The following is a 13798-nucleotide window of genomic DNA, read 5'->3' on the forward strand; positions in this document are numbered from 1 at the left end:
ATTCAGAAGCAAGCGTGCTAAATAAATTACTTAATGGGAGTTTACTGGCTTACTCCTGTTACCACTGTGCAGCCAAGTAGGCGGAGTAGTCTGTTTTTGTTGCTGTACCGTCAAAAACCAGGTAGTCACTTACAAAGTCCAAATCAGCTATAATGCATAACACAACAGAGAGATGCCAGTGTGAATAACATTTGAGTATGACGTGCTCTATTAAAAAACTGCATGGTTTTGATTATTAAAGCCTTTTATCCTGCTAAATGGTGCAATGCATGTAAGGCAGAAGACCAGCTTAACTTTAGATCCCAACTGAGATTGGAAAGCTGAACTGAGCTGATCTGATGAACAGCCAATGATTATAGACAATCACAATGTGATTTTACCAGGATCTCTATAAAAATGAATAATTTTTTTCCTTAAATGGCTGCTCACAGCTCATCACCAGAAACACAACTTCAGTTTTACTTTTCATGTCATGTACCAGAGTTGAGAGTGCATGCTTTAAAAGAGAAGTTCTACAAATAAATTCATAACATTAGCAAGATGCAGTATGTCATTAAAAAGAAAGGTATTAAGGTTTGGGAGTAGTGTGAACAGTTTGACTTTTCCCTGACTATTACTTAAGAACTTGAAATGTGAGGTGTATTAGAGTTAATGAAAACCACCCTACATGAAATAATGATACAACATAAGGGCTTTGTGCCTTTTTAAAGGCACAGTAAAAGCAGAAAATACATGCCACCCATTGACTGATCTCACATCACAATATTTTGATTACTACTGATGGTCATATGCCTCAGTAATCTGGAAGACTATGGTACATTAGTCCTGCACCCCCTGTATTCGATGGCAGAACTAAGCCTCCCATAGGTTTCAGTAACTACAAATTGTAGCCTTAAATAGTGAACATAGAAACAAAGATATGTGGTTATTTACTGAGCTGTCTATGTTATTACAGTGTCAAAGTCCCTTGGTTCTTAGTCAAATAAATTTTGTATCCCCATTAATTGTAATTGTACTCTGTGAGAAACTAAGTTTTGGAATTCTGTATTTAGAAATAAAGGATTTCTGTACTGAAGAAGGGAGAAGGGGGCACTTTTTGTATGGAACATTACTGCACTCACCTGTAAAGTGGGAGTTGCAGCTAAGCCTCTGAGTTGCAGCTAAGCCTCTAAGCTGCAAGCTTAGTTGCAGCTAAGCTTGCAGCTGGAAGGGGGTGCTTGGTGGGGGAGAAACTCTCTGATAGCAGATCAAAAAAGGTTTATTATCTCAGCATTTGTTATTTTGCATTGTTGGCTGATGCTGATAGCTCCTCTCTATCTATTATGTGTTATACATTTTAACCTTAGCAGCAGGAGTTGACCGCTGCTTTCAATGCACTGCTGACTTCCTTTCTCATCCTCTTGGTACTTTTTCAGACCTGCAGCTCCCAGTAGTCACCCCAGAGTGTTCTGGCCAGCCTGGACCATCAAGGGCCAGCACCACAAGCAATGTGTCCCAGGGCAGCAAAAGCACCGACAAGACACATACCTCTCATCTGCAGCACCAGTGGAAGCAGCACATGAGTGCAGAGATGTAAGCTCATGATACCCCATCCTCAGGAACTGCCAGTGCTTCATCATACAGTTAGTTGGGAGTCAGGGATGCAGAATGTAGCTAAAGAGGAGACCACAGCAGATGGAGCATTTGGATGTATTGCATCTCATACTTGCATAATGTTTGTTTCTGTACTAGCCGAGTTTGCACATGTTTTGAGTGTAAACATTGAAGTCTTTATGTTGAGGGCATTGAAGAACCTAGAAAGATAAATACAGACCCAGAAACACCCCTGAATGTTAAGGTCTCATGGTGGCTGAGCTGTTTCCTGCTCCCATCCTCACCTTGCCCCTACCACAGACACACATATGTGGTCCTTTGCAAAGAGATCCTCCCTCAAGTGAAGAATGAAGAAGTACTTGATAACTTGTCTGTTATCAAGTGCTGTTTCCTATATTACAGTATTTCACAAATTTTATGCTCTGAGGACCTACTATTCTGCAGAGGGAAGAAGTAGTTCTCCTTCAGATAGATGTTGTTAGGCTTCCTTAACAGATAGCAAAACTGAGGTCTGGAAAGGCCACGTATTGCCAAAAGTTGCACAGAAATGGGAGGAGAGCCCCTTGTCTTTTACAAGTAATCAGCCTTAGGAGCCATAATTTGTATAGTCATCTTCCCATTGCATTTGCTATGAGGTAAATTGATACTCAGAGATTTTAACAGACAGATTAATAACCACATTTGTGAATATGCCCAAGTACAGCTCATATTTACCCAAGCAATGAGCTTTTAAATAACTGATTTTTTTTCCTCGAGTTTGTTTTTTTTCTGTCCTGTTTCTATGGCTCATTCTTTTTGTGTGTACTATGGGAGCTGTAGGCCAGTTTTTAGAGAGCTGTATCACTTCCCAGACAAAGTTACCTTGAATAATTCTTAGGTTAACTGAGGTATTATGGGTTATTTATAGGTATCCTAGTCTTTCCTAATATTTGGAATTATTGTATATGGCTTTCATTAGGGAAAGTATGCAGCACCACATGTTTCTGTCCTTTTTATTACACTGAGGAAAGTACTAACAATATTACAGTTTTTCCCCAGAGTTTGGTGGAGTTTCTGTATTTGGTATTAATCAGTGTTAAATCTGGGTACCTTGACTATGCACTTCTGGTTTTTAAGGCTTTTGGATTTCTTTAATGTTTAAATTAATCTTAATTTGATATTTCACTCTGAATGTCCTGGGTTTGCAACAAGTATAATATTCCAAAAATGCATTTACCCATATGTACTCTCAAAATTTACTCCCTCCTAATATAGTTGCTTTATATGTTTGGAAATTAAGATTTAAAAATGCTGAAAGCAATGAAATTACTTCATGTAAGCTTTGTTCCAGGCCACTTCATTTAATCTACTGTGTTGCTTACCTTCAGGGAAAAAAGATTAATTTCTATTTTCCAACAATTTCACTATTTCACTATTTTCTTAGAACTCATTTGCAAAAGCACTGTATTAATGCTATGTATTTTTATTACTTTCCAGGAATCAAGTATCAGCTTCATCAGAGCACAAGGACATCCTTAAAGCTCAAGACCTTTCTGTCATCATCAAAGCATATGTGCTTGTGACATCCTTAACACCTCTGCGGGCATTCATTCATTCAACCACCAGTGTCTGGCATCCACCCAAGAAGAAGCATTTTACCATAAAGGTCAAACATTTTGTTTTCTACTTTTTCCATCTTTCAGGCAAAGTACACAGACAGAAAACCAGAGAATATCTTTCTTCTCTTTTACCTCTTATTTGTTAGCAGTCCACAGCCTACAATGAATGTTCTCGTAAAGTACTGTTTTCATTTCTCAGAACAGATTGGGTTTGCTTCATGAAGCAGGGCAGCATTGCCCTGTGCACTGGGGGCATTTGCACGCCTCAGAGCCCATTTTTATTGGTGACATTTGACAGCAGTTGCAAGGTTGTTTTCTCTAAAGCACAGCAGTGTGGGTGCTGCCACACAGTAACAGCTTTTTTCTGGGATATTGACAGTGTTGTGAAACAGGAAAGTAAATATTTAAAATAGTTTGTTTAGATTCCTTTTTTAGGTGCAGTAAAACAGACTAGAGGAAGGTCAGGGCACTTCTAAATAAGGAGAAGGAAGTATACCATGGAGAGGGTGGGATTCGAAAGGTGCAGATGCAGCAATATTGGGGCCCTGGGGTGATCCCCTTGCCATGCATTTTCCAGCCTCAGTGTCCCTGGGGCTCTAGGCTCTTTCACTCTCTCAACCCTGACCCTAAACCCCCTCATGGTCTCAATTTTATGAAGAAGGGTGTGCCTTAACTGGATTAATTCTCTCCAAGTGCCTGGAGAGACCCCTCTCTCTACACATTTTGTTTGCTCAGCAGACCTATGAACTGGTAAATATGCCTTCGCATTTCTTTAAGGAACTATGCTTCCAACACATCAGCTCTTTGTGAAGAAGCTACAGTTGTGCAGCTTCTTCTTTCCTTTTGATGATTTAAGATCACAAAGCAGCAGTTATTTCTTGAGGTCACATAGATCAGCTCCTGCAGCAGCCGTCAGTGGATGGGTGCGCTTTGGCCATTTAGTGTTCTTGGAGTAGGAGCAGATCTTGGCTTTGGATCAGTCCGAGTGTTGTGGTGTTACTGTCTGGACTCTTAATGATGTTAGCCATTTGGTATGTTCTACAATTTTAGCTCTCTCAAAGTGAAGTGCCTAGTTCTAAGCTCTTTATCTAATTTTAGTTATTGGAGAAACAGACACCTCTAGAGAACAAGTCATCCCACCCAGTTTAGATGCTAGTTTTGGAGTGAGATGAGTTTCCTGGTAAAAGTGTCTGCTTCCTTCTGTGGGCTATGACATTCTATACCAAATTCTGGATTACCAGAATTGGATGAGTTGAACCTACTTCTCTCTTTCCCCCCTGTGGTGGTTTGGGCTAGGCCTTCCTTGGTGACCAGTTTGTAACCAAGGAAGGGTCCAGATTTACCCAGTATTCCCTACGATTTTTACGTAAACCAGATTATAAGAAAAAAGGAGGAGAGGCCTTTACTCTCTTTCCTTCCGGTGGCTTGGAGGTGCAGGTTCCCTGCTGTCGGGTCTGCCGTGTTGGGGAGCGAGGCCTGGTTAGGCCTTGTCAACCTTGGGAGGGGGAGGTTGCCGGCAATAGGTCCAGAGTGACTCTCTGTTGTCCCAAGGAAAGTGTGAGATATTTCCTTGCTAACTCTTTTAGTTACTAGATCTCGGGCCACTAATCAGGATATATATATATATTTTATTTTGGTTTTGTTCCTTTTCCCTTCCCCCTTCCCTTTACCTTGGGAAATTGTATATATTTTAATTGTATATAAGTGTAACATAGGTGTAAATATATTTATATATATCACTTTAGCTGTCTCTCTCTCATTTCGGGTTTTCTTGGTTGTTTTTCTCCCTCTTCTCCCTGAGGTTCGATGGGGGGGAACTCTTGTGGTAGGGTTTGGAGACTTGGCAGGGAGCCAGCTTCAAACCATATCACCCCCTCAGAAGCTATGGAAGCCAATGGAGATATTACGTTGCCATCTATTTTCCTCTGTTTACATTTATGAAGAGTAATGGTTGCTCACTTTCAAACCTTGGGATTCAGTTTTGGTTTATGTTTATTAAAATAGCACAATATCCAGCAGCATCACTATTGCAGCTGAAGCAGTCATTAGTAATTGTGATATAGCTCTGTAAAACAATTCCCACTGAGAGAAGTCTGCTGAACAGGGTGCCAGCCACCATTTACAGAGCACTTTGGCAGCTGAAGAAGAAATAAAAATTATAGCAGTGCATCTGCAGTAGTTCCAATCTGCTGTGGTGTTACACCTTTAGGCAAACTTGCCAAAATGGTGAGATATAAACAAAAAATAGGCACCACAGAAAGCACATTTGTAGGGATGTGGAGGTTGAAATGCAAATTAATGAAATGACAGAAAATAGGGTATGTAAAACTCTCTCAGCACAGTGCACCCTATAAAGAACATGAAAGGGGTCAGGGATTTTCTAGGAGAAATTAGATGCTGGGAATTCATAGAGTAGAGAGAAAGCACTACTGGGAAAATCATCAAGAGGGTCTGTGCTTGATGCAGAAGCAACAGGCAGATCACCCATCAGAAAGTAATACTTGGGAGAAGGTATGAATTTAACCATTGATATCCTTTGGGATGAGATTATGTCAAGTTTCTCATAAACTTCATGGAGCTGTCATTTGCTAGTGGGACATACAATACCAGCAGAGTGATCTCCTTTCCCAGAGTAGCTAGTGGAGCTGTGTGTGTTTGTACCAGCTAAGGAACCTGGTCCAGAAATGTCCTACACTTTAAATTTCCGCCGACTCTATTATGTAGGATGGAAATGGTTTGTCATGCTTTGAATCACCAACTTGTCAATAGTCGATACAGACAGAAGGGATCTCTAAGACACGTTCTTCCACTGATTGACAGAATACCCATCACTGTTTCTGGGGACTCAACATGCCTATAGAGGAGACTTCGGTCTGGAAAAATTTCCTAGTGTTTGATATGTTTTTCCCTGAGAGCAGCTGACTGAGTTCTAGGTTTTATTTTTTTTTAATGAAGAGATGAGAATAATTTTGATGCGCTGCTTCCAATAATGCTACACAATAATTTAGAGACCTCCTCAGTGTACAGACCTCTGTTCAGGAATTTTTGTCTCATACCAGTGTAATTAAATATTATCTATGAGAAATTCATCAATGCTTGTGGTTAACTTGGTTAAAGCATTGCTATCATAAACTTATTATGTTAAGTATGTTTAAAGTTTGATCTCCTGTGTACAACGACACTTTATGGTTGCTAGTAGTTACCAGAATATGGTATATATGGAGAGATTTTTAATAAAACTGGAGATGGGGTAGCAGATGATATCAAATGATTAAGAGAAACTGTGTAAAGAGAAAACAAGAGTTTAATGAATTAAATAATACTGCATTCCCCACTGCTTTCTTTTTTCTTAGTAAACTACTATAAGTGATTTTTGAAATGCATATTTACTTATCCTAGTCGTAGTGGCATGGTTTCAGGATGATTACTTGAATAAGCCTTGGTCAAATGGAAGTTCAGGAAGAGTTCAAGTATGTTTTGCTCACAGACTACCAGGTTTTCTCTAGATTATACATATTTTAGTATCTCAGTTCAGAAAGCAAAAGAAGGTAAATCCTAAGCTGCCATGATGATTTTGTGTGTAGCTAACGGGTAAAAAAAGTGCAGCTCTAGATTTGGGCCCAGCATGGGAACATGCAAGGGATGCAGGGGAGAGAATGGCTTTCTGCCACACAGATGTTTTGATATAAGGCTTGTGTAATAGCCCTATTTCCTTGAGGGAATTTGGAAACCCCTTATTTAGACCATCTGTGTGTTGAAAAATTAGTAATAAAATAGAAGCTTTCTATTTTGCATATGGGACCAATTAAGGGAAGGGTCTCTGTCAATGTATGCAATAATTTCCTTTGTGTTAATCGACATTATGCATGTGTATTGAGTAGAATGCTGACCCCTGAATAATTTTCTGTTTTGTAGAAGTTGGTATGCAGAACAGTAATTTATGATTAATTATCCCAAGGCTTAACACACTGTGAAGTGCTTACTTTGCCCTGCCATTAACCTTTCCAAACCTGATCCCAGTTCTTAATGAAGGGATGTACTTTTGTAGACTGTAATAGCACCTCCTGCGTCATCAGGGAAGGCTCTTCTATGCTGTTGGCAATATCCCGTGGCCCCCTGGCTCACCATCCCTTTGCTCATCCAAAATAGACAGGTGCCTCCTAGACTTGAATTGCTTGACTGGTGTTTTTGCATAACCCTTAATACGCTCAGATGAAACAGCTCTGAAGTGATTTTCCAGTTGTGAAGTAAACATACTTTATTAAAGCAGTTTGCTGCTAATCTTGCTGTGGTGTAAGTCACTATGACTGTCGCTGAAACTCTCTGTGTATTAAGCATTTGGAAACGTGAAAAATACTTTTTTTCTACTTAATACACATGCAAATAAAACTGGACCCTCACTTATACAGGAAATCCGTCTTTTAATATGACGTGGAGGTCTGATTTACAGCCGAGCACCGTGAAATTAAGTTGCAGTATTGCCCTCAAGTGGCTGGTTTTGATACTACCTCAAGTTTTAGGCACACATTTGTAGTGAGATAAAATGCAAACATACATGCAGATAAAGAGCAAAATGTTTACAAACGGCAGAAAGGCTCGGGATGTTCTCACTTTGGTTTTTTGTTTTGTTTTGTTTTGGGTTTTTTTTGTTTGTTTGTTTGTTTTTTTTAATTTAATATTCTTGCCCAATCACTTCCGGGAGCAAACACAAAAGACAAATTACCATCAATTCTTAATCAATTAGATTGCAGGATTATTTGGGGCTAAAATTAAATTTATTCATTAAGTTCTGTAAGAATGCTTTAATTCTCATCTTTCCGGGAGACTGGACATAATATAAATCCCATCTCTGTTTTCTGTCCTCATGGGATCTAGAGCACTATCATTTCTCTTTTCACTGATCTAAGAATGGAAGTCTGTCTGGACGGGGGGAGATCAAAGACATGCTTAGTCTGACATGCCGTTCTTGGCAACAACCAGGCAAGTGAGCATCATGAAAATGTGTAACAGGACAAGCATAAATTGGTGCTGGTCCCTAGGCAGACTATAGCTATTTCTGGTAACCTGCAAGGTTAGAAATACAAAACTGGAAGTGGAATATATAACTTGATGTTTAATAAGTTCCAGTGAACTTTTATGCCGTGCAATTCTCTTGATCTTCCCAATGTCTTCTAGGAATAAGACTGTACAGATTGTTTATGTGTTGCTTGAGAAAGAGTATTTGTTTGCTTTGAAACTTCTGCTTGGTTACTTGATTTCATACCCCTACTTCTCATCTTAAAAGAAAGAATAAATAATCCTTCTTCTTTATCTTCTTCATTTCTGAGTCAACCTGTCATGCAGTGCACAAATACAGTCAAAATTCCTTCTGGAGTTCTTTTCTACTCTTCTCATTATGAACATCCCAGTTTAGCTAAGGGAGAGCTCTAGACTGGTTGTTCTCTACAATATGTGAATATGTCATAAGTCTTTACCCTGTTATCCTGGCCCTTAGGTCTCTGGGTTTTTTTCCTGGTTCACAAATTCTCTTGCTCTGGCTGTTCTGTAAGCTCTGTAAGCATGCCCCACTGCGGCTCCCAACTTTCCTAGACCTGCCTTCCATTATCCTGATTCTTCTTTTCATCTTTCCTTTTATTTGATTTACCGTTTCCCTTAGTCAAGCTGATCCACTTTTGTGTCTTGCAGTGAGCTGGGAAATGCTGTTAGTAAATCACCTTTACTTTCCTACTAAGAAGTTAGTGCTGGGTTGGGAAATCATTCTTTGTTTAGTCTCAATCAAATGGCCTAATTTAGTGGTTGCTGAAGCTGGTGAGTGGCTCTTTGTTTTTAAACTTAGTCTTAAGAGCAAGGAGCTTTAGAGGAAACCTCTCTCAGATGGCCTTTTCTCCTCCACGTAGATAAGTTGTGAAAGTGTTAAGGGACAAGAGGTTGGGGGTTTTTTGTTAACAACTTTTTTAATGAACAGTTAAATATCATGTCTTTAAAAATCTTATGTAAAGAAAAATATATACATAACTGGGAAATTTACTGTAGAAAACAGCTGAATACTAACATGATTTCCCCCTTCGTCAAGTCCGATGATAAAGCTGCAGAGAAATGGCACATCATAACAATAAATCAGGAGTGGAATAAACAGACCTACTTTAAGCTAGTGCTATAAACTTATGATAAATTACTGCAGTGTTTTCTCTGTGATTTATTCTGGAACCATTGGTACATGGTTCATGGGTACATTTTTATCCCATTACACATCCTGTGACTTTTTCCTATATACTATGATCAGTGGAGAGGTCCACCTGTGCTAACAGACAATATAGGAAGTAGCTTTATTGCTAAATATGTTTTATCCTAGCCTTCAAAGTGAATCAGTTTGTATTCTTGCAGACATGCTAGATATTTGGATAGTTCCATACATATAGTCAACAAGATTCTTGTTTGTGTGTAAAAGAGTATTTTTGTACCTATGGACAACTACTTACACCCAAAAGTATTTGGACCTGGTGAAGAAATTTCACCAAAGATAGATCCAGTAAGAAGAATGAATGAATGTACAAAAGCGAACTGCGGGTACAGAGCCTGTGCTGAAAGTTTTCAGAGATTGGCTGAATTTATTCAAGCTGTTTTCAAGAAGAGGCAATTACTGTCTTTGAGACCTTGCAGATCCGGCTGATCAGGAGTGCAAAAGCTCTGGTGGCTAGCAGAACAATCCGGAGAGGATGCCCTTTGTTACTTCAAAAAGGGTAATTTCTTGAAACCAAAGGTCATTCTTTGGCACATCAGATGTAAATCTTACTTTCAACTCTTATCCTGATAACTTTGTCTGCCATATGGTTTTGAAGGCTACAACTAGGAACCAGCAAGGTCCTTTCAAAATCTATTTATACAAATACTGTAAATTATGATGCACTAAATCCCAAAATGTAAACCTCAAAATTGTATTACTCAGTAGCCACAGTGGTCTCTTTTCTTCTATCTCCTTACCTCTTGGATAGGTTCAGAAGTGTCTAATTGATGATATACAATTAACTGGCAACCAGTAATAATAATATACGTTCTATCAATTTCCCAAGCTGGCTCCTTCTTTGTTTCAAAAGTCACTTTGTAATTTCCTGGTTACTGTTTAACCTTGCTGATGGTCACCTTCCTCTTTACCATGGTAAATTTGATCAAACATAATCCCAGACAGTTCTGAATATTCCAGGCACACAGGTGGTGTTGTCTGTGGGTGGGCTGTATGATCACTCCGGTGGGGTATCTCCTACCTGTCTTCAGTGTCTCATTTAGATTTCCCAGAGGAACCTGAGCAATTTTAGATTGCAATTAATGTCACCATTTTGAGGTGGCTACCTTAGGATGGCATGAATTATGCTCTTCAAGTATCTGTGTTCCACACAGATAGTAGGCATTTAACTCATCCATAGACATAAGCTATGTAGTCTTGTAGGGTGGGATTTCTCTACAGTATTGACACCTGAGTGAATTGAGTTCATGTGAGCTGTGTCTCTGAACACCTGTTACAGTCAACAGAAAGCTAATGAATGCAGTCAGTGAAGGGAAGTGTTCTAAGTTTGCGTTTGTTTTCATTCCTAATGTTAGTTAAGGAAAATCGTTCTTGTTTGTTTCATCAGGAGACAAGGCTGTGCTAGGACTGAGTTAGAAGGCAATCTCAGAAAGACCACTATAGGTTGGTTTTATACCCTTTTTCAGGGCAATCCTCAGCTCACTGTTCAGCTAGCTGCTATAGGCTGCTCCAGCATCTCTCCTGAGAAATTCCTTTGCAGAAAAATTGCCAGAGGAAAATCCTCTTGAGGGAATTACAGTCATCATAACATCCAGCCCTGTGAGCACCACACTCTTCCACTCTTCTTCAGGCTCCATGAGTCTTGTACATGAGGTCTGAAAATCATAATTCTTTTGTCAATTAAATGGCAGTTTTTCAATGTGTCAGACCGTTGACTAATGGTTCAGTGTATTTTTGAGGAACCAGAGGGGTCTGTGTCACTGAGAGTATAAACCTTATTTTAATGACTGCAGATTTTAAAAACTGTCAAAACAGCTAAAGAAAAAGCATCATAAAAGTAATATTGAGTTAGCCATTGTTTTTTCCCAGTGGCTATTCCTAAAGCAAAAGTAGTTATCAGGCAGTGAAAGGTCAATGAGTTTAAGTTAAATTAAAGAGTATTTCTAGTTCATTCTGGCTTTACAGAAAATGTGTGCTTGATCCACATAATTTGACTGCATTTACACACTTCTGTAAGGCATTACGTAAATATTTAGAACATACCCCCAGCTGTATGTGTCCAACATGTGGATGAACATCTGCAAGCTCCTGAGAAGTCTTGCAATTCTGTCTGTAGTAGTGTCATTGTATAAAATATATGTGCATGTCTGCATTAAGTTTTACAGCCTACTAAAATTTAATCTCTCTTCCTCTGCTTAAAAATTTGCCAGCCAGAGGTCAGCTTTCTCCCAGAGTAGATTCCTGTGATTGCTAGCAGTTTTTCTTGCTCTGTCCTCTTTACACTATTCAGTGCTTGTTTTGATCCCACTCCAGCAATGGTGAGGTTGAATTTTGCTGGACAGGTAGACTGTTTCCTCTGCAGGTGAGACAGCCAGCATCAGTTGTGATCACCTGAAGAAACCTTCAACTCAATGACTTTAGGATTTTGCAGTTGAACACAGATATTTATATACTTTTGTTCACTCAGAAGAACCTGAGGTTACTGCAGATTTTCACACTTTATCACTTTAAATTTTTCCAGCAGTTGCTGAAAATCCTATGGAATCCATCAGAGTCAAACCTAACCTGAACTTGTTTGAATAGGATTTTTTTTTTATGAATTGGAATTTAACTTGAAGTATTTGTCTCTTGTCTCCACTGGTACTGAACCGGCCTGACTAAATATTTATTTTCAGCCATTGGCTTAGAAAAACATTGGCATAAAATCGGATATCCTTTAATGAGAACCTGTTGAGCAATGTTTCTTTTCTAGGCTGGCTAAGGAGAGCAGTTTCCTGGAGAAGCCAGTTTTGTTTTAATGCCTGTTCTGTTGGCAACAGTTGACTATTATAGGCAACAGCATGCTCTGAGTGCCAATAGGGGAAGTAAGCTTGTCTTTCATCAGTTGTTACTAGAAATGTATGCATTATGTATCCTTTGTGTTGAACTGCTTGGGAATTGATTGATGGCAAGGGACAAAATGAGCTAATGGTGCTCTTGCCTTTCCTTGTGGTAATCCCCCATCTCTCTTTATAAAACTCCACAATTTCTTATGTTCCCTGTGCAGCAAAATAACACAGCTTCTCGCTTAATCCTTCAATACCAACTGGAGATTTAGGAAATTAGAGAAAATGTGCAAGCCAGTGTAGCAGGAGTGTGAGTAGTGTGCCAGATCTGTCAGAGGTGCTGGAAATAATTGTCAAAGTCAGCTGAAGAACCACCTTGGTGAGATGAGCCTTCATTTTATTTTATTTTTTTTATTCCAGATGAGCAGTTTAATTAATTTGCCCTGAACAATGAACTGAAATCGGACAATTTCACTCAGAAATTAATCTGAATGAGAACTAATTTGAAAAATATGGAGCTTTTTGTTCTTAATCTTTCTACCACTCTGTGGGAGAAACAGAGCCTTGGTGGTCTTAGACTTTGGGAAACAAGGACTCCTTCTCAGCCTGTTGTGGTAATGAAATGGAGAATACTATGAGGAGTTGCATAATCTCTAAATAGCACTTCCGGGGATCTTTTGCCCCAGAGACCCATGGAACTGTAGTACACAAGGAAAAATTTCTACAGCATAAAAATACAGTGTGATGTGATTCAACATTTCAACATCATGCAAATATCCAAAGGATAGAGTTGAGGCTATATGTGAAACCTTTACTTCATAATTTCCTGGCAGTCAGAGGTTTAATTTTATGACTTCAGTCATATATACTGTTGTCATTTTTTTCCTACTGGCATTTCAAATAGCTTTATTAGAAAGGGAGAAAAAGTCTCAGGCACTACAAACCTTTAGTCCAGAACTGTGCATGGGTGACATTTTTTTTAGTCAGTAAAATTTGGAAAGACAACCACTTGTTGAAATAAAATCAGAGGTGATAAGAACAGGAAGGCAGACAGACCAAAAGCCTACCAACCAGTTATTTACCAGCACAATTGGATGGAGTTACTTGAGCTGAAGAGAACAAAAAGCAAAGAAGGATCAGTGTTAACTGCATACTCAAGTATCTCCCATGGCTGGCTGTAGGCAATGATACAGTGTTTTTTAAAAAGGAAAGTGAAAAGTGCTTATTACATTTAACTGCAGTATGCTGCCTGAAGAAACTGAAAGCCATTCATCCATGCCAGTGGAGACCAATGTGCTTGACAGTATTCATGCTCACAAGGGGAGACGCCAACATGGTCTAGAAAATGCTGTGGACTAGAGTGCACAGAAGTATGCTTAGTATCTGGTGTGAGCACAGTGAATGCATCATAACACAGCACCAGGAACCAGCGATGTACCCCAGGGATCCCTACTGGATCCATTCCTGTTCAATGTCTTCGTTAAATGTCTGGATGATGGGGCAGAGTGTACCCTCACCATGTTTGCTGATGACACAAAACT

The 13798-nt window shown here is 39.2% G+C and overlaps 1 protein-coding gene across 6 annotated transcripts in view; it reads left to right on the top strand.

Annotated features, from left to right (window-relative positions):
• CPED1 (cadherin like and PC-esterase domain containing 1) overlaps nt 1–13798 on the top strand; it is a 146495-nt gene that overhangs the window by 43359 nt on the left and 89338 nt on the right. For all 6 annotated transcript variants that reach the window (XR_007905883.1, XM_051795420.1, XM_051795422.1 and 3 more), the window contains 2 exons: nt 1416–1572; nt 3070–3238. Coding sequence is in view for 5 of the 6 variants with exons in the window: in XM_051795420.1 (XP_051651380.1) it covers nt 1416–1572; nt 3070–3238 (326 nt within the window). In the remaining variant the exon portion in view is untranslated. The remainder of the gene's footprint in view (nt 1–1415; nt 1573–3069; nt 3239–13798) is intronic.

This window comes from Manacus candei, unplaced genomic scaffold (assembly GCF_025592945.1).
Source record: "Manacus candei isolate 608988 ecotype Guabito, Panama unplaced genomic scaffold, ASM2559294v1 h1tg000043l, whole genome shotgun sequence".
NCBI lineage: Eukaryota > Metazoa > Chordata > Aves > Passeriformes > Pipridae > Manacus > Manacus candei.